This window comes from Rana temporaria, chromosome 1 (genome assembly GCF_905171775.1).
Source record: "Rana temporaria chromosome 1, aRanTem1.1, whole genome shotgun sequence".
In the NCBI taxonomy this organism is placed as follows: domain Eukaryota; kingdom Metazoa; phylum Chordata; class Amphibia; order Anura; family Ranidae; genus Rana; species Rana temporaria.
Genome location: NC_053489.1, coordinates 620,030,798 through 620,055,711, shown reverse-complemented (window position 1 = coordinate 620,055,711; position 24,914 = coordinate 620,030,798). Strand labels below are relative to the sequence as shown.

The 24,914-nt window shown below is 43.1% G+C and overlaps 1 protein-coding gene across 1 annotated transcript in view; it reads left to right on the top strand.

Annotated features, from left to right (window-relative positions):
- The window catches only part of MXD4 (MAX dimerization protein 4), a 112,192-nt gene that overhangs the window by 65,773 nt on the left and 21,505 nt on the right, over positions 1 to 24,914 (top strand). The window contains exon 3 of the mRNA XM_040335300.1: positions 22,807 to 22,836. Within this exon, the coding sequence (XP_040191234.1) occupies positions 22,807 to 22,836 (30 nt within the window). The remainder of the gene's footprint in view (positions 1 to 22,806; positions 22,837 to 24,914) is intronic.

Sequence of the window (24,914 nt, the reverse complement as noted above, 5' to 3'; positions counted from 1 at the left end):
TATGTCACTAAGGCAGTGCTTCTCAATTATTTTCTGTCATGCCCCCCCTAGGAAGAAGAAAACATTTCGGGCCCCCCCGCGCGACTGTAAATAGTATCTTTTGTCTATAAAATTGTTATTGCTCTATACGGTTTTTAGGTGAACCTCCACTTTAAGCTGACAACTGCGCGTTGGTTTTTGATCACCTCTGCGTTTAATTTTTTCCTTTTTTTTTTTCAACAAAAGATCAATTTTGACTTTTTTTTTTAACGTTTTTTTTATAAACGGGCCCTCCTCATTGGAGTACAGGTGAGGTGGGAGGAGGGATGACACCTGTCAGCCTGCTGGATAAGGTGGAGGGGACGGGCGGCCTTACCTTTTCTTCAGCGCACTGTGTAAGGCGGCAGTCTGTCAGTCCCGTCCTGGTCCCACCGTTAGAATTTGAACTGCATGCCTTACGCATGCACGCAACGGCGCCGCGCTACCACCTGACTACCTGACTTGAGAAGCGGAGGAGGGAGGAAGGGAGGGCGTGCGTGCCAAGGGGACCAGACAGTGTCAGACACTTCGGGCGCGTCGGCGCCACCCCCCCCCCTCTGCAGCGCCGGGGTGCCGTGCAGATCAGCATCCCCGCACACATCATTCACGATCAGGCCGGCCCTGGTCACTATGGCGGTAGTTCCGCCACTGGCTGGAAACGGGGGATAATTGCCAGGTCACACAAGCCCCCCTTTACGGAGCCTCGCGGCCCCCCAGGGGGGCACGCCCCACTATTTGAGAAGCACTGCACTAAAGTAACAGTTAACCAGAGGTCATCTCATAGTAACAGTAGAATAATTGTTCTGATGTAGGCAATGTTTTACTGGTAATATAAAAACAAGATATAGTTAGAACCAAGGTTTTATTTTCGGCAAAATAGAATGAAGTGTAATTCATTAATTAACACGTGTCATCATTAATAGAAAGCAGTAGAAAGTCTATGCCCAAGATTCTAGGTTTTGGGATTAGACCCACACACTATTAGATTTTCTGCAGATTTTTGTCTTCAGATTTACCAAAACCATAAAATATGAGGTCAAACCTTAATTCCGTGCACACACAATCAATTTTCCCGTCAGTAAAACCATGGATGGTTTTTCAGATGGAATTCCACTCAAGCTTGTCTTGCATACACACAGTGACACAAAAGTTCTCTGAATTTTCGAGCGTTAAGAACGCGGTGACGTACAACACTATGACGAGCCGAGAAAATTAAGTTTAATGCTTCCGAGCATGCGTTGAATTGTTTCTGAGCATATGTGAGTTTTTCCCGTCGGAATTACATACAGACTAACGTTTTTTGCAGGATTTTTCCCATCAGAAAAGTAGAGAACCTGCTCTCAAACTTTTGCTAGCGGGAACTCTGACAGAAAAAGTCTGATGTAGCATACACACGGTTGGAATTCCCATCCAAAAGCTCACATCTGACTTCTTCCGTCGGGAAAACCGATCGTGTGTACGTGGCATAAGAGTTTCAATTTGTATGCAATCAGGCAGGCCCTTGCACTACTGTACATGGTTTTGGTAAATCTGAAGACAAAAATCTGCAGAAAATCTAAACGTTTATGATATTCAGAATGTAAGGGGAGATATTTGTCAGGCAGTAAATGTGGTCAGCACCTCCTGTCTGCAAATTATATTTAGACTTTTGTGTTGGTGGGGGAGGGGGGTTAACAAGTACACAGAAGGGCAAGGGGAATATAAGACAGAGATTTAGGGAAAGGGAGAATATGGAAAATATGGGTATGACTGAAATTCTGATCAATAATTTAAAATGAATTAAAACAACCAACAAAAGGTGTAAGCATAGTGCTTAGTACTGCACTTCATTTAGAGTGTGCATAAAAGTAGCATAGTGATGACAAACAGGGACTTTTATCAGTAGTGCTAGATAACTTATGCATATGATCGATACATATGTCTCAGACATTAACCATAGAACAGTAATGAGGCTGCAGAGTGCAAACTCCCACCATTAAACTGCCTGGAGACTGGTGAGTCATGTGGAGGCTAATGCCACTTGTTGCTACAGCATGGCCTTGTGGGGTCTGGTGGTGTGGGGGAACCATTATGTGTATAGAAGGCAAAGGCTGAATCATTTAACCATGCTTTTTTTCTTCAAGAACCAGTTGATTCAAAGTGGAGTTCCACCCAAAAATGAATTTCCACTTTTTGGAATCCGGTTTAATATATATATTTTTTTTTCTTAGGCGGACCTCCGCTTTAGGCCCCTTTCACACTTGTACGACTTCAAACTCGTGCAACTTTGCCGCGATTGCACGGCCGCGATTTTGGATCAGTACTACTTTGCCACAACTTTGGCATTAACCAATGAAAACATACATGGTGTGAGGTAATTCCTTTTCCTGCCATAGTTGTTTCCAGTTCCTGCTTGCTTCCCGGTTGTTGTGGTGTGGTGTGTTGTGACAGAAAATGTTTGCTACTCAATATATTTCCACAGCATTTGTTATTGCTGCTGCAGAATTAACAATGCATGAGAAAGAAGAGGAGGAGAAGCGGAGGACAAGGACCTCTCTTTTTTTGGGCTGTTTGGAGCACATTGTTCCTGAGGGAATAACCAGGAAGTGAATGTGTGCTAGAAAAATCATTGAAAATCATGGAGAATGACTTGTCATGCGATTTTGCAGTCCAAAATCGTGGGACAAGTCGTATAAGTGTGAAAGGGGCCTTAAAGCGGAGGTTCACCCAAAAATCAACTTTCTGTCACTAGATCCAGCATACTGCTGACATCTGCAGTATGCTGGATTTTTTTTTTTTTTGTACTTTTGTTTTAGCTGTCTTTCTTCTCCAGCTCCGAGCGGGGAATCCTGTGGGGTTGTAGGCGTTCCTAAATCAAGCGCAGTTGATTGATGGGCTTGGATAGCGCATCACGCCATCCGAAAATAGCCGAAGTGACTCTCGGCTGCTTACGACGCTATACGGCGCCTGCACCTGCCGTGTAGAGCTGACTGCGCAGGCGCCGTAAATTTCCGAGTGTCACGTCGGCTATTTTTGGAAGGCGTGATGCGCTATCCAAGCCCGTCAATCAACTGCGCTTGATTTAGGAACGCCTATACCCGGAAGGATACGCCACTCGTTGCCGGAGAAGAAAGACCGCTAAAATGATAAGTACAAAAAAAATTATAAAAATAATCCAGCATACTGCAGATGTCAGCAGTATGCTGGATCTAGTGACAGAAAGTTGATTTTTGGGTGAACCCCCGCTTTAATGTGAAGGCACATATGTTCCTTTTAATATGCAAGAGTTATAGTAAATAGCTTGAGATTTTTTAATTAAAAAAAAGTTATTTTTCCCCAAAAAAGTGCACTTGTAAGACCGCTGCGCAAATACGGTGTGACAAAAAGTATTGCAGTATTTATTCTGTAGGGTGTTAGAAAAAATATATATAATGTTTAAGGGGTTCTAAGTAATTTTCTAGCAAAAAAAATGTTTTTAACTTGTAAACACCAAATCTCAGAAAGAGGCTCGGTCCTTAAGTGGTTAATTCAATAACAAGGCCCCCCTATGACATCACAAGTGTTCAGCATTTTATACGGAAACTTTTGGATATATTGGAAAGAACCAAATGATTGCTCTTGTTTGGCCACAGAGAAGGGGAGCAATGCTGTCACTGTGCGTTCAAGATAAAAAGGCAAAGTGGAAAGTCCCTTTATAACTGGCTTTTCATCAATTTGTTTATTAGTGTATCTTGTTACTCTTTGCGCTGTTTATTTAAATAGTGACATTATGTATGTACAAAGATCAGGGTACTGATACACCTAGTAGACTATCTTTAATAACTTAGTCTGATTAATGTTGGTTTATCTCTATGTGAAGTTTTCCCCCCTTTTCTTGCTGGCTGGCCAAAAAGGCCATGGTTTTTAGTTTCACATTTTTGAAATATCAAGAACAAGTATTTTCCCATACATATTTTATGAAAATTGCTTTTGGTTTAATCTTTTTTTGTGGTTTACTGTTCATTAATAACTCCCACCCTGTTTTGGCGGTGCTTCAAATGCAGGTCTTTTTGGACATGATTCTGCCTTTTGTGCAGCTTAATAGAGCATAATAATGGGCGACCACAGACCAGCAGAACACTATGGGAGCTGTGGGTTCAAAGAAAAAAGTTAGGGAAAAAAAACTTGCTGTACTTTTTAAATACTTTTATATAATTGATAACAGTTGGGAATTTTTTAACCTAAAGAAAGATTTTGTTTTCATGTGCACAATGGCATGGCATAGCATACACATGTTTTGCGGCAATCTGTAAAGTCTATATGCATTTTTATCCTAAAAAAATTATAATATTTTTATACTGTTTCTTAAAAGTTGTTTTCAATTCTTTTTTATTATTCTTTTTCTCATATACAAACCATATACATTAAAACAAAATTCTATCACATTATACATCTGCTTCTGTTCAGTTTAACATATCTTATTCAATGTCCATGGATCATATTACCTTTTAAAACAAGATTTCCTACAACATATATCTCCATTTTTTTTCTCAAAAAAAGGATGTTTATTGAAAAATATGACAGACATACAGAGTACAGACAATATGTCCATTACATGACATATCCACTTTTTGTACATCCAAACAAGTCAGCTAAATGATATAATAACACACAAAAAAAAAAAAAAAGAACAAAACCACACAACATATGTATGCTACCTCCTCCTCCTACTAAACCATCACAGTTTGCATTTTTATAACTTGCGAAAATCAATGCGCACTCACACTCTGGGATCCACTCCATTGTGCCCTTAGGAACTATCTCCTAGCCCCCACCTCCTCCCTTTTTCATAGCGTGCCCCTGAATCGGTCTTAAGTTCTCACCACCAGTCATTTATATGAGCAGCCGGTCTAGCACCAGTTCAAGTGGGGCTAATCCAGGTGAATTTAACCACGGGGCCCACAGCAACTCAAACCTACCCCCCCGTTTCCTGTGCTGATAGATGTATTTCTCAGCTCGAAGAGTGAATCCCATCTGGGCTATCCACTCCCCCAGCCTTGGGGGTTCTGTGTCCTTCCAGTGTCTAAGGATGAGTTTACGGGCCTGGAAAAGGGCCCTACCAACAGCCTTTTTAGGGTTATCCTCCAGTGGAAGGTCTTCTACAAGCCCCAAGATACCTTGGGGTTTTGTGGTATCTGAGTCATAAATACGTCATTCAGTGTTTTGAGAACCCCCGTCCAATATAGATGTAGCTTGGGACACCGCCACATCAAATGGATGAGGTCTCCATGGTCCCTGGCACATCTAGGACAGCTGTCATCCTCGACCAGACCCATTCTGTGGAGCCTGGCCGGGGTAAAATGTACTCGTAAAACAATGTATAGTTGTGACAGACGGTGTGCTACATTGAGCGAAGCCCCCTGTATGGCCAGTAGCGCCTCTTCCCACTGTTCTTCCTCAAATTCACCCACATCCCTTTCCCAGGAGTCCACCACCCTAGAAGGAAGGGCCGGTAAGAATGCCGTCAGTAACATGGCATACGAGCTTGAGATAAAGCCTCTGAAGCTGGTTATCCCAGTCATGAAGTGAAAGATCGGGGCAGGAGACAACGTCCAAGGGTTGTCTCCAGCCTGGGCCCTGATGGCATGCCTCAGCTGCAGATAGTGGAAATACATTGTCTGAGGGAGGTCATATCTCTCCCGGAGCTCCGCAAACGAAAGCAGACGGCCCCCGGAGAAGATATGCACCAAGTGTGTAACCCCGTATCTCATATCGGTTGTTCCAGATTGGGCTGTGACCCGTGAACCCCTCTATGTTCTGCAGCTGGCAGGCTTTATTCCAGATTTTCTGCATTAATGCATATGTGGGGAAAAGTTTATTGGACTTAGCACATTGCAGCGACTCAAGACCTGTCACTATGTTGTCCACGTCGGTCATGCGGTTTACTATGTCGACCACCGGGTCCCCCCGTCCCTTACTCATAGCTCGGGTTATATGTTGTAGCTGTGCTGCCAGGTAGTACAACCAAGGATTTGGGAGAGCCAGCCCTCCCGCCTCCTTTGGTTTTTGTAGCTGTTCTAACTTAATCCTGGGGGGCTTATTAAGCCAGAGAAATGTTCGGAATAGTGAGTTAATAATTCGAAAGACCCTGAGGGGGACAACCATGGGGGTGTTGTGTAAAATATACAGCAACTGAGGCATAAACACCATTTTTGTAAGGTTAACTCTACCTACTAAGGACATTTTCAATTTTGACCATATTTTGATCATATATCTCCATTTACTCACTATCATACATTCACCACAAAAAAAAACCTACATGTTCCTTCCACTTTCTCTCCTTCCCTATAATCATTTTATATTTTTCCCCTTTTATAGTTTTTTCTTTATTATTTATATATATTATTTAATTTCTTTTGAGAGCCGAAATTCGTCCCATTTTTGCCATATATCTGCACTATTTATATATTCTTCTTCTCTTATCTGTCTTTCCATATATTGTATTTCGTTCATTTCACATATACATTCTACTATGTTTGGACTTTTATTTTCTTTCCATTTGCGAGCTATTATGGTTCTAGTTGCTGATGTCATATGATGAAAAATATCCTTCGTAATGCTCTTCTTGTTTCTTAAAAGTTGAAGGGTAACTCCACTTTGTTGGGAAAAAAATAGCAAATCTAAAAAATAATATAGTATATACAGTACAATTGCAACACAAGTTATATTGTATTAAATGTTAGTAAAAATGACCTCTCCTTTTCAATCTGCAGCTCTGTAATATAACACATAGTATAAATGAATTGCCTAAAGAGGGGTAAATCCAGCATGGGTAACCCTGTGCAGCTGCCCATATCCAGTTATGGCTTTTCCACAAATCTTGGCATTTTTTTGTTTTCCCCTTTTTTCCTCCTCTTGATTTAAATAAATCTATTAGTTTTGCTGTATGTAGGAAAAAAGCAATAACATGCCAGGAGGACAGACAAGATTTAATCAGAGTATTTCTGTTTCCAGGCCTTTACATTACCTTTGAGGTATACCCATTATTTTTTCTGTGTTTCTGTGGTTTGGGGGCACCCCCGCTCAGAACCACATCAAAGCTCCCAGAGTAGGTGGTACAGGCCGATCTGAAACAAGTGGCTTTTCATCTCCTAGACGTTGCACTGTGGTCGTCTGTGAGCAAATGATGATTTATGAGAGCATTTTAGAGAAATTGATCCAATAAAATAATTTTCATTATGACCAGGGCAAATAATAGTGTCTGTGGCTTGCAGTGGATTAGTCGTAGTGTAATTATACAATACAGTAAACACTAAAAGGCCATATGGGGTTTTAGAATCTCCAGCTTCAACTCTATTCCCACATCCCATATTAACCAGACAAGATACAGAAAAACATTAATTCTGGACTTTATGGGTACTCTGTGCAGTGAGAATATATAACAAACCACATAAATATGAAAAAAAAAGTATTTTATTGTTACAAAAATTTAATTACGGTATGTATGGTGTTAAAAACTAGCGCTGTAATTGTACATCATGCGTTTCTTGTGTTTCAGTGCTGATTCCAGTTACGTTATCTTATTACAAATATACTTTTAAATAAAGGGCCAGGAATTTCTTGTTATAAAATAAATAAATCCTACGCTCTTCCCACTTTGCATCTGACCAGCCTAGGCCTCGCTAATTGAACTCCTCCATCCTCCCGACCTGGGGGTGCCCTTTCCCTACCCACTTTCCCTGTTATGCATTTCATCTTCTCCTCCGTTTTTCCTTCTCATTTTATGTCCCTTTTTTCACCATCTGGCATCTTCTCCCCTCCTTTCTTCTTTTTCCTCTTTCTCTCTCTCCTCCTTTCTTCCTCTTCCTCTCTCTTTCTCTTTCTTTCACATTTACTTTTCCCATTTCACATTCAAATTTATTTCTGTCTTTCTAGTTTTGTGTGTATGACCCCGATTTTAGTTTTACTTTCCACATTTTGGTGGATTACTCCACGCCTTACCTTCTGAGCAATAATGCTCAGTTACCCTATGTTGACCCCCCGGCCTAGGCCGGAGGGCTGTTGATGTTTGACAATTCCCACAATTCCCACAATATGCTTTTAATGTGCACTATTCAGTTGTGCCATGTCATGCTTATTGGCTATACCCCCTGGGTGGGATTATTGCAGTTATTCTTATTTCTCGACAAAAAAATACAATTTTTTTTTAATAAAAAAAAAAAGGACAGGAAAATGTGTTAGTTGCAATAAGGTCTCAGATAGTAAGAGAAGAGTTTACCAACATTGGAGCATCTTATAAAAACTGTAATGGCAAATTCACACATGTGCGGGTGAATTACAGTTCTCATAGTCATGTTACAGAAATATGGCCTCAACAATTAGGCCCACAAGGGACAAATCGCGTCTGAGGGACCTCTCCTGTGGGTGGAGAGCATTTTTTTCATGACACCACCACATAGGTGTCTGTGGGTGATCTGGTTTATTTGTTGCCTGGATCTGCACTTGGGGCCCACTAGACTTGAATAGGCAAACCCCATGTGTCCAATGTGTCTGGTAATGTAAGGCTGATATGTAGGTGAGAACAAAACTTTAGGCCCGGGTTCACATATGTGCGGCTGCGGTTTGCAGTCCGGAGTCTGGTGCGTTTCTGTTCACAGGTTCAGGTGTGAATGTTTGCCTGAATTCACACCTGAACCGGACCCAAAAACACACAAGGACCCGTTTTGAAACCGCACCCTGGCCGCCCCAGACATGTATAAACTGGCTCCATTGAGCCGGTCACATTCACATGTCATGCAAATTGGATGCAGTTTAAAACACATCCAATTCACATATATGTGAACCCAGCCTTAAGCTTATTTAACCACTTAAGGACCTTGCCTGTTTTTAAGAATCTGTGTTTACACATTAAAAACTATTTTTTTTGCTAGAAAATTACTTAGAACCCACAAACATTATAAATTTTTTTTCTAACACCCTAGAGAATAAAATGGCTTTTTGTCACACCGTATTTGCATGGCGGTCTTCCAAGTGAATAAAAAAATATGACATCAGTAAAGTTAGCCCAATTCTTTTTATAATGTGAAAGATAATGTTACACCGATTAAATTGATACTGAACATGTCACGCTTCAAAATTGCGCCCGCTCGTGGAATGGCGTCAAACTTTTACCCTTGAAAATCTGCATAGGCGACATTTAAAAAATTCTACAGGTTGCATGTTTTGAGTTACAGAGGAGGTCTAGGACTAGAATTATTGCTCTATCTCCAACAATCGTGGCGATACCTCACATGTGTAGTTTTTCATATGTGGGCAGGACTTATGTATGCGTTTGCTTCTGCATGCAAGCTCATCGGGACGGGGCGCTTTAAAAAAAATAATAAAAATGTTCTTTTTTATTTTACTTGATTTTATTTATTTTTATACAGTTTTAAAAAAAAGTTTTGACGCCACTTCCGCCCTGCTATGTTATGGAGACGGGTGGGGGCCATCTTGCCCTCACTCGTATCCATGACAAGCCAGGGACAGGACCTGATCGCCTCCTTTTATTTTCATCTGGTAATTCTCCAAATAACACACTTCCTGCGTGGCTACACCCACTTTTGCACTGTATCTGTGCAGGGACCTATGGTTATCACCCAGGCTGGACTTCAACAGTGCCATCTGTCTCCTTGCTAGCTACGTTGATGGAGGGCCATGGAGGAAGAGGGAGCACCCTGACCAACTTTGTAACTAGGCTTACAAAGTAGGAACATGGAACAAAGTACTACATATACTTTGTCCCATGGGTGACAGAACACTGAAAAAAAAGTGAGGATTCTTCTTTCAAGTTGAATTCCAGGAAATCAGCTAATTTCTAAAAAGTGATGGCACACTGAGTTAGATCCAAGGAGCTTTGTGACATCTCCCGAGCTTATCGCTATTATTTGATTGATTGATTGATTTTTGAGCTTAATTAGGCGCCAAATGCCCACTGTGAAGTGAGCGTCTACATTTGATAGGTTTATAGCTCTGCCAAAAAGACACTCTGGGATCTGAGAGAAGGGAGGCACAAAGAGCAGCTATGCCCACCTCTCCCTTGTGATGCCCATTCACAGAAGCCTTTGTATTTTGTGAACGTGTTCACTTAATACTAAGGCTTCTGTGAAGAAGCAGGGGGAGGGGTGGGGATAGTAGCTGCAGAAACTCTCCTGTTCGAGATGCATAACTCAGGCATCTAGAAATACAGCGATAGCTGTCTTCCGGGAGTAGTATAACTCTGTCAGTTATAAATAATTGAGCTAAATCCAGGAGATATCAGGCTTTATTCCCAGCTGGACACAATCTAGAGCTGTCTACGTGAGAAATATGCTGCTAAATTAACCAGAGGGATTCCTACACATGCTGTGAGGCATTTTTGCTACTGTGACGGTAGCCCTTAATTCTGGTGAGTTTGCAATTCACCCGTTGGTGGCCGTTTAGATATTTGGACACTTGTTTTGATATACCCTCCTTAGATCTCAGGATTGGTGGCATGACATCATATCAATGGTCTCTTTCTATACCTACATTTGGATTATGTTTTAATATTTCATCTCACTTCACTATGGACTATTTCCACTTGATATTTGGTTATTCATATTACTTTGGTACTTTCAGCGTATATTTTTGCTCTTTTATGCTGTATGGATTGTTGACATATATGATTACTCTGCACATGACTACTGATACATTGATACTTTTGATTATTTTTATTAAGATGATGATCTAAACTTTTTTGGCGCTACACTTCCATATATACATACATATATACATACCTTCACTTTTAAAGTTGATTACTATGAACAGTGGGAGCACTTTTGCTTTGGTGGTGTACTAACCAGAATATCTAAAGTCCTTGGTCCATTTAAATCTAAAGTTCTCTTAAGCCCTGTACTGTACACACGAGCGGTTTGTCTGATGAAAATGGACCGATGGACCGTTTTCATCGGACAAACCGATCAGTGAAAAAAAATAGAACATGTTTTAAAATGTTCCTATGGATAAAAAACTGATAGAAAAAAACGATCGTCTGTGTGGAAGTCCATCGGTCAAAAATCCACGCATGCTCAGAATCAAGTTGACGCATGCTCGGAAGCATTGAACTTTTTTTTCTCAGCACGTCGTAGTGTTTTACGTCACCGCGTTTGGACACGGTCGGATTTTTGACTAATGGTGTGTAGGCAAGACTGATGAAAGTCAGCTTCATCGGATATCCGACGAAAAAATCCATCGGATTAGATTCCATCAGATATTCGATCGTGTGTATAGTGCTTTAGACAAATAAAGATAGCAGTGATTATTATTATTTTTTAGGTACTTATATAGCGCTGTCAATTTACGCAGCACTTTACATATACATTGTACATTCATATCGGTCCCTACCCTCAAGGAGCTTACAATCTAAGGTCCCTAACTCACATTCATATACTAGGCCCAATTTTAGACAGAAGCCAATTAACCTATCAGCATGTCTTTGTCACATTCAGCGGGCTTTGCCACAAACCGAACGCGACCCATTCAAGTGAATGGGGCAATGCTGCTACTGCCCTGCATTGCATGCGGTTGCATCGTGGCAGTGCAGCATTAAGGGGGTAAAAAAGATGGTGAGGAGGGAACATACTGCCTCCTCACGGCTTGGCATGGGGCACTTTTCAGGGGAGAGGCAGGCATTGCAGCTAGTGTAAACAAGGCCTTATGCCGCGTACACACGCTCATTTTTCAGCATGAAAAAAAAACAACGTTTTTCGGCATGTAGAAAAAACAAAGTTTTTCCAACTTCATCATTAAAACGACGTTGCCCACACACCATCGTTTTAAAAAAATGCTCTAGCAAAGCGCGGTGACGTACAACACGTACGACGGCACTATAAAGGGGAAGTTCCATGCGGATGATGCCACCCTTGGGGCTGCTTTAGCTGATTCCGTGTTAGTAAAAGACGATTTGCGCTTTTCTGTCTGTTACAGCGTGATGAATGTGCTTACTCCATTATGAATGGTAGTTTTATCAGAACGAGCGCTTCCGTCTCATAACTTGCTTCTGAGCATGCGCGGGTTTTTAACGTCGTTTTAGCCCACACACGATCATTTTTTACAACCCGAAAAACGACATAGTTTAAAACGTCATTAAAAAATGCAGCATGTTCAATTTTTTTTTTTTTTGTCGTTTTTCAGAACCCGAAAAAAGGTTGTGAAGCCCACACATCATTTTAAATTACATTTTTTTTAAACAACGTTTTTTTCATGCCGAAAAATGATCGTGTGTACACGGCATTGCTCTCTGGAGTGAATTTCCTGTAATCGGTTGCTCTGGGTTATTTTGTTGAATAAATCAATTTTTTGCCTGTTTTTTGGCAGGATGAGTCTTCAGAAAGAATCTTTCATAACAGAATCTCCATTCTCACTCACTAAACAGACACATTTCCCTGTTCTAATATTTGGAACGCTCCCAGCTTATGTGTTTTTGTGCCTTTAAGAGTCTCGGAGTTGCACATGGTAATCATTTTGCCAGATTTGTGTAATTCATCTTCTCTCCTGATGGCTGAATAGAGGCAGAATGTGCTGTATAAGCAGAAATGCTACTCAGAGAGTAATGTAAATATTCAGCTCCTCGTGATTTACGTCCCCTGAGGTTAAAGTTGAAAGTATTGGAAGAGAGGCATTTACTGCTTGTAAAAAAATCTCCAGTATATATGGTGCGAATGTATTGTTAAATCTATATCAATTGTTTGAGAGGTTTTAAAGCAAGTATATAAAGTGTTTATAGAGCATATAATGGTTTGGGAGGCATGTGTAGTCTTCAGAGTAAGTGGCATAAGACCTTTTCGTCTACCCACTGCATACAGGGGTACCAATATACCTGTATAAATCACATTGGTACTAATGTTCTGTTAGATAGCCATTATAATCTTTTAGGCCCCGTACACACGACCGGATCTATCCGCTGGGATTTATCCGCAGATCAGTTCCAGCGGATAGATCCGGTCGTGTGTACGTCCGAGCGGACATTTATCGGCGGAAAAAAATCCAGCCGACGGATTTCAAGCGGATAAAAATTTCTTAGCATGCTAATAAATCTATCCGCTTGAATCCTGTCCAGCGGATTGATCCGGTGGTCTGTACAGACTCACCGGATCAATCCGTCCGCTCCCTTCCCTCGCATGCGTCGTAATGATTCGACACATGCGTGGAAGTCTTTACCTTCCAACGTCGCCGCGTCATCGTCACGGCGACGGCGCGACACGTCACCGCGGATGGTTTCCGCGCGGATTTCGATCTGATGGTGAGTACAGCCATCAGATCCAAATCCGCCAGAGGATTTACCCGCTGGAAACGGTCCGGCGGACCGTTTCCAGCGGATATCCTCTCGTGTGTACGGGGCCTTAGACAGAAAAGATCACATATACTTGTTCACACTAGCGGTTGAGTAGCAGTAAAACTGCACCACCTGGTCTTGCTTTACCACCACCAACTGCTCCCCCTTAAGCTGCAGACGCAGGGAATATACGCATGCTGTGACATATGCTACAGCGGAAAAACACGACCCATTCAAGTAAATGGGGCCGTTCTGCATACCCCTTGCACCCATAGAGAATGCTTACGATCACAGTGTGCTAGAACAGGGTTCAAGGAATTAAAGCAGGCAGTCTGAAGGTGATACAACACCTCCTCACAGCCTGTCAAATGCTCTCTGAAGAGCGGTCCAAATGCAGATTGCTCTTCAGAGACCAAAGCAAGTGTGAACGAGCCCTTAAAGCAGAACTTAACCCTCCTATCCTTTACAGCCAATGGAGGGAACATCTTAGCCTCTGCTTGATCTGCAATTGTCATGATGCTACACACGTGATCAGCTAAGACACCAGCCACTTGTTGACTTGACAGTTCTGTTCATAGGCTTACGCACAGGGTGTGCCAGGTGTGCCTGGGCACACCCTAATCACCCCATGCAGCACATATTTCCTTTACTGCCCAGACTTTCTCTTACCACAGACAGCGCTGCTGGCTTTCCTCCAATGTTCAGCACCTGTGCTGTACAGTGTTATTGGTTGCTATGTTGCCTTAACAACAAGTCAATCTGTGGTGTGGCCAGGCCACCTGCGTCCTAGCAACAAATGATTCTGTGTGGCTGCCAATATCCTAGCAATCAGTGACAGCGTGTGGTCGCCAGCATCCTAGCAATTAAAGAAGCTGTGTAACCACCAGCATCCTAGCAACAAATTATATTATGCAGTTGCCAACATCCTAGCAACCAATGACAGAGTACTGCCGCCAGCATCTTAGCAATCAAAGAAGCTGTGTAACCACCAGCATCCTAGCAACAAATGATGTTGTGTGGCTGCCAACATCCTAGCAACCAATGACAGCGTGCGGCTGCCAGCATCCTAGCAATTAAAGATGCTGTCTAACCACCAGCATCCTAGCAACAAATTATATTATGCGGTTGCCAACATCCTAGCAACCAATGACAGAGTACTCCCGCCAGCATCCTAGCAATCAAAGACGCTGTGTAACCACCAGCATCCTAGCAACAAATGATGTTGTGTGGCTGCCAACATCCTAGCAACCAATGACAGCGTGCGGCTGCCAGCATCCTAGCAATTAAAGATGCTGTCTAACCACCAGCATCCTAGCAACAAATTATATTATGCGGTTGCCAACATCCTAGCAACCAATGACAGAGTACTCCCGCCAGCATCCTAGCAATCAAAGATGCTGTGTAACCACCAGCATCCTAGCAACAAATGATGTTGTGTGGCTGCCAACATCCTAGCAACCAATGACAGCGTGTGGCTGCCAGCATCCTAGCAATCAAAGGTGCTGTGTAACCACCAGCATCCTAGCAAAAAAATATATTGTGTGGCTACCAGCATCCTATCAACTTGCTAAAGAGGGCATCCAAATTGGTCACCTCTCACTCTGCAGTAAAAAAAATGTAGCTACTATAATATTAAATAGGTATCCTACTGTGTCCTAGTGAACATTCACTCTATCATCATATTTGGTAGAATTTAGGTGGGTCTCCCTTCAAGCAGCCCTATTGCCTGCAAGGGTCTTGACTGTCCATCAATGTAGTGAATCAGTGCATTTCTTTTTTTCCCCCCAAATCCACCGCAGACTGTGCTTTTCTGGAATAATTTAGATTACCCAGAAACATTCCAACCTGCCATTCTATACAGAGTAATTATACTCCTTTCCGTGAGCTGGTGACAGGGAGTGTTTTTAGTGTAAATATCAGTTAATTAATTCATATGTAAGAACTGCCCGCCAGAGGCTCCAGATTTATTTTCATTCTAATATGAACATATGTTTCTTGTATTTTACATTTAGTGCAGTTTACCAGAAATCTGTATGAGGCTGAGAAGTGCTTTCACAGTAAGGTGTCTGTACACAAGCAAAGTGTTTATCTGTTCTTAAATCTTTTGTGGGAACTACAAAGCACCCAGAGCTATTACATCCTCTACTATGAATTTATTACGCTTCCTAAAGTTCAACTGAACCTTCACTTTAAATCAGATAAATACATTCCAGGTGCATCTAAATGCAAGGCATTTATACAGTATGGGCTAGATTCAGGTACCTGCGCTTGATCTTACGGCGGCGCAGCTTATCGTATTTACGCTACGCCGCCGCAACTTACAGGAGCAAGTGCAGTATTTACCAAGCACTTGCTCCGTAAGTTGCGGCGGCGTAGCGTAAATGGGGCCGGCGTAAGCCCGCGTAATTCAAATGTGGAAGGGGAGGGTGTTTTATGTTAATGTGTGATGACCTGACGTGATTGACGTTTTTTACGAACGGCGCATGCGCCGTCTGTGTACATATCCCAGTGTGCATTGCTCCCAAGTACGCCGCAACGACGTATTGGTTTCGACGTGAATGTAAATTACGTCCAGCCCTATTCGCGAACGACTTACGCAAACGACGTAAAAAATTCAAAAATCGAAGCGGGAACGACGTCCATACTTAACATTGCGTGCGCCTCATAGAAGCAGGAACAACGTTACGCCAGAAAAAGCCTTAGGCAAACGACGTAAAAAACTACCGCCGTGCGCCCGTACGTTTGTGAATCGGCGTATCTAGGTAATTTGCATACTCTACGCCGAAAACAACGGAAGCTCCACCTAGCGGCCAGCGTGAGAATGCACCCTAAGATACGACGGCGTAAGAGACTTACGCCAGTCGGATCTTAGGCTAATGTCGGCGTATCTTGCTCTCTGAATACAGAAAGAAGATACGCCGGCGCAGATCTGAATTTACGCGGCGTATCTATAGATACGCCGGCGTAAATTCTCTCTGAATCTAGCCCTTAGTTTTCTTTCTACAACTACTAAGGTCTGATTAGAAAATCCTACAGCTGCAGAGTGGTACCCTTGCTGTCTGTGTGGAAGCAGTGATCTCTCTGTATAGATCCGACACGCGACCTACTGAGTTAGAGCCAAAGCTCTCCATTTAGCAGCGAGCATAGACTTTGTTAATATTTGAGCTCTAGGTCTAAGGCCGCGTACACACGGTCATTCCAAACCGATGAGAATGGTCCGACGGGCCATTTCCATCGGTTCACCGCTGAAGTGGCCTGATGGTCTGATGTGCGTACACGCCATCATTCCAAAATCTGATCAGGTCAGGACGCGGTGACGTCAAACACATGACGTGCTGAATAAAACGAAGTTCAATGCTTCCAAGCATGCGTTGACTTGATTCTGAGCATGCGCGGGTTTTGAACCGATGCTTTTCTGTACTAACCATCGGTTTGGACAGATCGGGCAGCGGGCCATCGGTTTGATTTTAAAGCATGTTTTAAAATTTTCAAACGAAGGACAACAGACCGATGGGCTCTACACACGGTCGGTTTGGACCGATGAAACTGAACCTCTGTCCATTCTCATCGGTTTTGTCCGACCGTGTGTACGCGGCCTTACAGTTAGTTTTCTTTCTAAAGCAGCCACAGCCTGGAGAAAATGCAGTCCCCTGCCAGCAGTTGGGACGCTTGGTCTTTGTGTGGAAGCAGTGGTCTCTCTGCAGAGGTCCAACATGCCACCTACTGAGTCAGAGTGTCACATACCTTTGTTGAAGTTGACGAGAGGGGTTCCCTTGCAGCTCTGGTCCGAGCACCCCTGAATGTGGCGACAGAGGTACAGGGCTCAAAGAAGCATAGGTGCTGGTAGCTTGATAGCAGGTGGCTGCCACAATTAGGGACATAGCCAAGGTGAGCTGGGGTCATATACTGTGAGACAGCAGCGCAGTCAGGAGACAGGCTGGGGTCACATCGAAGCAGCCAGAGCAAGGTCCAGTAGCAAGCCCAGGTCAGCACCAGAAGGTTAGGCAGAAAATAGTCGAAAGTGTCCGATATGACTGCCACAATGTCACAGTACCGATAAAAATCTCAGATCACCGCCATTACTAGTAAAAAAATAATAATAATAAAAATGTCATAAATCTATTGCCTATTTTGTAGAAAGCTCTATTTGTGGGGGAAAAAATACGTAAATTTGGTATGGGTACAGCGTCGCACGACCGCGCAATTGCCAGTTAAGTTGTCAGTTAAATCGACGCAGTGTATGCAAAAAATGGCCTGGTCATTGAGCAGCCAATTCTTCCAGGGCTAAAGTGGTTAATCTGTGATGTGGCGATTTAATTTGAGATCTTCAGTTTTTCACTACAATCCAGGAATCCCCTGGGGTGTGGAAGGTATCTGCTCGGTAATACGCCACTATAATACTATTGGATAACAAGTCCAATGGGACAACACTAGGGTCCAGCAATACCTACCTACTCTCCAATGTCATCAAATTAGGTTTGGGTCTACAAAAACTGGTATGTTGTTCTTCATACCTGATTGAACCCCAGCTGCCATCATCTCCATAAATAATTTTTTCGGTACATTCTTGTATTCTAGTCGGCTAACACAGGCCGCACTGCGCAGTCACCTCTGCTGAGCCAATCTCACCTTCAGGTATAGACGCTGCGCTCCTGGCTGCAGGATTTCAGTGTTTACATGGTGAATTGGGCTAGCTGAAACCTGTCTACAGTGGAGATGTGTCTCTTCACATTTCCAAGATCTGTAGCCGTGTGGCAGCTGTTGTTATAGATTCCAGTTTTACTGAGTACAAAGTAAACTCGAGCAACTGTGTAATTAAATATATTGCACATTCTACCAACAAAGTGTCTCTTATCAATATCATACTAATGGGCCGTACACACGATCCGAATATCGTCCGAGGAAGAATTGTATGATAATCGGGTAGTTAGTACAGAGCTTTTGGGAGCCGATCATGACTATTCATCCAATATTATTGGATCGGACAAGCACGAACATTTTCCTTGTACCATACCAGACCGTACGATTTTCGTTTAGTCAGTACAGTTGTCGTCCAAAAATACATTACAACACATGACATCGCTTCTGATTTCTTTTTTTTCTGTCGTACGAGAATTTTCGTGACTTTAGTAACCTACTCAATTTCTTCTTGCGATTATTAAGGAAAAAAAAGTCGGACGATCTGTCGTCCAATTTTCGGATCATGTGTACCGGCCATAAGTGCTGAATCATACCAGCGCACGTGTTAACACGGCTGCAGGTCAGTGTCCATTTTGTAGGAACAGTTGCCTCCTTAGAGCCCATTCACACAGGGGTGACTCGTCAGGGGCGACAGCCGCCTGACAAGTCGCGTCCCGCTCTGTTCAACAGAACCGTTCTAATAGGAGTGACGCAAGTTGCTCCGACTTGGAAAAAGGCTCTTGTACGACTTTGGGGGCGACTCGGGCGACTTGCATTGACTTCTGTACAGAAGTAATTTTGCAAGTCGCCTCCGAAGTCGTCTTCAGGTCTCCTTGCCGAGTCGCCCTCAAAGTCGCGTTGCACCTGTGTGAATGGGCTCCTACAGGCACTGTTTACATTTTGCTTAGCTTTATTGAAATGACACATGTACCACTGTGGAGCTACATGCAGGGTACAACAGCATTTGCATCCTCCTTTTAAGAAAAGTGTCGCCTTGTTGGCTCATTTACACTTGCAGTTGGGGTTCAGTAAAACCCTGTGGTTGAGACATGTTTTTACCACCCCTCAACTACTCTCCCTGAAGCTGCATTGGCAGCGACCAGAGGTGTACACATGTCATGGCTGAAGCAGGAATTATACCCCCCGTTGCACATGGTGGGCGGTACCAACGCCAAGTGCAACCCATTTAAGTGAATGGGGCCACGCTGCAGCCACACACACACAATGCGCGTGTTTGCAGTAGTATTTAGGGGGTTTAACCTCTTCAACCCCGAAAGGTTTACCCCTCTTCATGACCATTTTTTTGCAATATGGCAATGCGTCACTTTAACTGACAACATTATCATGCGAAGCTGTACCCAAATAAAATCCCTTCCCCCCCCCCCCCCAAATAGAGCTGCGGTTTTCATTTTTTGCGCTATGAACAACAAAAGACTGACAATTTTGAAAAACATTTTTTTTTTTTTTACTTTCTGCTTTTAAACATACCCAATAAAAAAATCTAATGTATTCATCAATTTAGGCCAATATGTATTCTGCTAAATATTTTTGGTAAAAAAAAAAAAAACAATAAGCATATATTCATTGATTTGTGCAAAAGTTATAGTGTCTATAAACTATGGGATATATTTATAGAATTTATATTTATTTTATTTTTGTACTAGTAATGGTGGTGATCAGCGATTTTTGGTGGGACTGCCACATTGCAGTGGACACTAAGTGACACTTTCTGGGGACCAGAGACACTAATACAGTGATCAGTGCCCAAAGAAATGCACTGCCACTGTACTAATGACACTGGCAGGGAAGGGGTTAACATCAGGGGTGATCAAACGGTTAAATCTGCTCCTAGGGAGTGCTTTCTAACTGTATGGGGGATGTGCTTTGACTGGGGGAAGACCGAGATCTGTGTTCCTGCTTAGCAGAAACACAAGATCTCTATCTTCCCCTCTCACAGAACGACGGTCTGCCTTGTTTACATAGGCAGACCGCCGTTTTGCCTCTCCTGAGAACGATTGCGGGGTGCCGGCTGCCCGCTGATTGGCTCCCGCTGTGTCCTTTTGCAACGGGAGCAGGTTGCCGGAGGCACACCCGCCCCAGACCCAGTGCACGAAATTACGTACAGGTACGCGCAGGAGGGCCACCCTGATGCAGTATATGTGCAGGACTGGGTGCAATTTGTTTTTCACTCCTGTGACGCGTTTTCAGCGGAGATCGGTCTGAAGTCTGCTCTCCGCTGACGTCACTGCCATCAGTCAGGGCAGCGTGTCATCCCGACTTCCGAAGTTTGGATCCGCCAGCTGCCTTGACTGATGGCCGTCTCAGCGAGACGCTGAGACGGCCGCTCCCCCGCCCCTCCACAGCTCAGCGCTCCAATGAGCGTCGCTCTGCTCGGGGAGGGGTGAGAACTGAGCCATCAGCGATGTTCCGTGGCTCGGTTCTTAGTGCAGAGACGGCAGGGGACAGCTGCAGCATCGGTCTGATGCTGCATTCACCTAGGTAAGTTTAAATCTAAAATAAATAAAAAAAACATACTTTTCTATTAAGTTCTTTTTATTTTGTTGAAAATCATATCATGCTGATTGTAAGGAGGTCCAAATAAAACATATTCATAAATTTACTATTCATTGATTTATAAATCTGATATTTTGGTCCAAAAAATATTTGTAAAATGTGGCCCTTGTACTGTAACGTTTGGAGGCACCTGAGCTACTAGATGATGTTGGACGTCCTCCAGCCAGAAGATAAGGTGGGCTATATCGAAACCTACAGCACCTTCTGATGTACACTGTGAGAAGCTTCAGGGCAGGCACAGTGCCCTCGTGTGACTTGACCTTGTATGGCAGTGCAGTGTTTTAGCCCTGACAGATGGTATTTCGGATGCCCCTGTGTGCATGGCCTTCAGAGACAAGTCTCCGATGAACAGGGAAGGTATTGTCAGGCTGTTTATGCTCTGTCTCTCTTGTACCTAATGGAATGGAGCTCTAATACCGGTGATGTCATGTCATCATCTCATAGATGTGTCAGAACTGTAATGAGCAGCCAAGCTGTACAAATACACGGCAAGTGTTGCTGCATGTTTCCTTCACATGTAATTGCAATGGGGTGACCTCCATTGTACGATGTCCTCAGCATTCCGGAGGGGTGAGATGTTCTGGGACGGGAGCCATCTCTGGTGACACTATGACTGCAGTGTGTAATCAGCTTTGCCACCCTTATGTATGAATTCTGGGCATGGCTGAATGAAAAATGGAACCTTGGCACAAATGAAATTGCTAATTCCTCTGATTACTCTACGACGGCTAGAAAAATAAGAAATGGAAAGTTAAGGTGTTCCCCATGGCAATTAGATTACTTCATTTAAAATATAGAGCCCTGGGATGGAGAGTCAGCATTGGGCAAGCAGTGCTTTTGGAAAAGTCCTCCCTTTTTTGGGGACTCCTCTCTTAGCATCCCCTCTCAATACTGGAGTGCACCTAGGCTGGTATAGACATTGCAGGGGCTGCACATGTGCCTTCTACTTGCCATGGGGATACCAGCTTGACTTGGAGGTGGGCACTCTCTTATAACTCTTATAATATGTATTCTCATAATGTGTGCTCTGCAAATGTTTTCTGGTGGGCACGCCATGCTATTTCTTTATCTACCCTGTTACCCCGAAAATAAGTCCTACCCCGGCGAAAATAAGACCTAGCGTGAGTTTCTGGGATGGCTTCAATATAAGCCTTACCCCAAAAATAAGCCCTAGTTTAAAACCTTGTAAAATCATGTAATCCATTCTGTAAAAAGATTATTTATATATATATATATATATATATATATATATATATATATATATATATATATATATATATATGTTTCCTTGTGTAACTTTAATTACCTTATTTACAGCACTGCAGGGTGCGGATGTGACCTGCAGGGTGCTCTTCTCTTCTCTTCTCCTCCCGGCTGACATTCTAGTGTCTGGAGCGAGGTTTTCAATGAAGTTAATAAAGATGCTCAAGGAGACACCCAGCACATTATATAATATGTTTATAGAACAGAATACATGATTTTACAAGGTTTATTTTTGGGATTACACAATTTCACAATGCTGACTCCTGAGCTGACAGGGGGAAGAAATTTGATGTACATACTGTAAATAAATAAGACATCCCCTGAAAATAAGCCCTAGTGTGTTTTTTGTAGCCAAAATTAATATAAGACCGGTCTTATTTTTGGGGAAACACAGTATATCTAGCTCTACCATTGCCATACACATGGTCATTTGATAGAGCGATTAATCTTACTATTCCATTCTTTTTCTAAACCGTAAGCAAATAAAGAAATTAAATAGTGGTTACCATCCTCTTCAAGGAGATGGCATCGAAATCGGCCCAACTCAAACTGCTGAATTTTTTTTTTACAAAATTTTCATAAATTGCCAACTTAATTTGGTGCGTCTTACATTCGGATGTAATCATCTGTGCAAGAGTTTTTGTGGGAAACCTCGCCAAAGATGTACATGATGGCCCCCCACTAAAACAATCAGCAGGGACCCAGCAATAAGAGCCCTGTACTCCTCTGTAGTAGAAATAGGGCTCAGGTTTTTATTGCTGGTTTGTTCCTCATAGCGGCTTGCAAGGGGTTGGCAATGCATTCTGTGACTTCTGCAATGGTGAGAGAATCAAAAGTTACTCATCTGTGCGATAACAATAACCCATTATATGTTATAGCTATAATGAGCCCGTCATTGAATGTATTACCATGATGTAGATTAATGTGAGTTTATCTTGCCGGAACACAACATTAATTCTGATTATTTTCTATTCTGATAGGTCATCGCACAATGAGCTAGAAAAGCACAGGTAAGCATCATATTCTTATTTTTAACTAGAATTTGTCATTTTATTTTACTTACTATTTATGTTCAGCGGAACAAAACTGGTCTATCTTTAAAGTTAATCTTTGGGTAGATCTAAAATTGACAAAAACAATACATCTCTGCATTCATTATTATGTCCCTAAATGTATTTATAAAATACAAGTGTTGTAAGTACCTACATTTCAGTTGGTATTTCCTTTACATCAGGGTTAAAGAGGAACTTTAATCCTCTTGTTTGTGGCTCGGTTTCACTTCATCTGCACCACCATTTTGGAAAGTCTGGGAACACGTGCAGATGTGTCAGTGGGTTCTACCCCACCTTCGGGACCTGGCAGAACCCTGCAGTGTATCTGCATATGCACAGAGCGCAGATCCTGGACTTCTTTCACAGAGCCATCCTTGCACGCTTGCATATGCAAAACCTGTGTTTCTACAGATGCGCTGATGGTCTCTTCTAGGTCTCGAAGCCTTCAACACATTAGCGCATGCACAATGTCATTCTTGCCTTGGGGAGAGAGGAGTGAGTTCTTCCCTGCAGTACCAAAAAATAAGAAAGCAAAAAAAAAGTATACCGTATATATATATATATATATATACAGTATATATATACACGGTATACACTATATTACCAAACATATTAGGACACCTGCCTTTACACGCACGTGACATTCTTGGCATCCCAGTCTTAGCCCAAAGGTTTCTATACTTAGTTGCCCCACCGTTTGCAGCTATAACAGCTTCAACTCTTCTGGGATGGCTTTCCACAAGGTTTAAAAGTGTGTCTATGGGAATGTTTGACCATTCTTCCAGAAGCGCTTTTGTGAGGTCAGGCACTGATGTGGACAAGAAGGCCTGGCTCGCAGTCTCTGCTCTAATTTATCCCGAGGGTGTTCTGTCGGGTTGAGGTCAGGACTATGTGTAGGCCAGTGAAGTTTCTCCACCCCAAACTCGCTCCTTCATGTCTTTATGCACCTTGCTTTGTGCACTGGTGTACAGTCATGTTGGAACAGGAAGGAGCCATCCCCAAACTGTTCCCACAAAGTTAGGAGCATGAAATTGTCCAACATATCTTGGTAAACTAATGTCTTAAGAGTTCCCTTCACTGGAACTAAGGGGCCAAGCCCAACCCCTGAAAAACAACCCCACACCATAATCCCCCCTCCACTAAATGGTTTTGTGTTATAGAGTGCCGATCCTGACCTCCCTGGGGCCCTAAGCAAAATGACATGGCACATTAAAAATGAGAAGCGGGGGCGCTGACGAGTGAAATGAGAAGCGGGGGGAGGGGGTGTTCTGCTGTCGGAAATGACATCTTACATTAAATTGAGAAGCGGGGGGTGCTGACTTCTTACCTCTTCTCCCATGCAGCCAGCGAGTTGAGAAGCGGGGTGAGGGGGCGAAAATGACTTCTCAGTAATTTGAGGGGGGCCCTCCACAGCTTTGCGGGGCCCTAAGCGCCTTGCATAGTGAGCCTATAGGGCGGATCGGCCCTGGTGTTATACTTACCAGCTCTTTGCAATAGTTTTCCACAGAGCAGGCTTGATTCTCTTCTTTTTGGGTCCCATGTCCCGCCAGTGGTGCTAGCTCCTCCCCCTGCCATATGCCCCCAATTCAAGCCTCTTGCTTTGTGGCTCAGCCCCACCAATGGCTCCCGCTGTTGTGTGAGCTAGTGAGAAGAGAGAGACCTGGGAGAGCTGCTGCTCTCATGTACATCGATGGATCTCGATGGGGCTCAGGTAAGTTTAAGGGGGCTGGAGAAGAAACAGCATGTAGGGCACATGGATTAGAGGGGTGGCTCCACTGTGCCCTGCATGGGCGGCCGCTACTGTTTTTTTCCTTAATGAAAGGAATGCATTAAAGGAGAAGTATAGCCAAAGCTCGTTTAGCTGTACTTCTCTCTGTGGATCACAAAAGTGCAATTCATTTTGCACTCCTGTGATCCGTTCTCAGCAGAAAGCGGACTAAATTCCGCTCTCTGCTGACGTCTCCAAAATCATTCCAGGCACCGCATCATCCCAACAATGGAAGTCTGGATCTGCCAGGTGCCTGGACTGACACCTA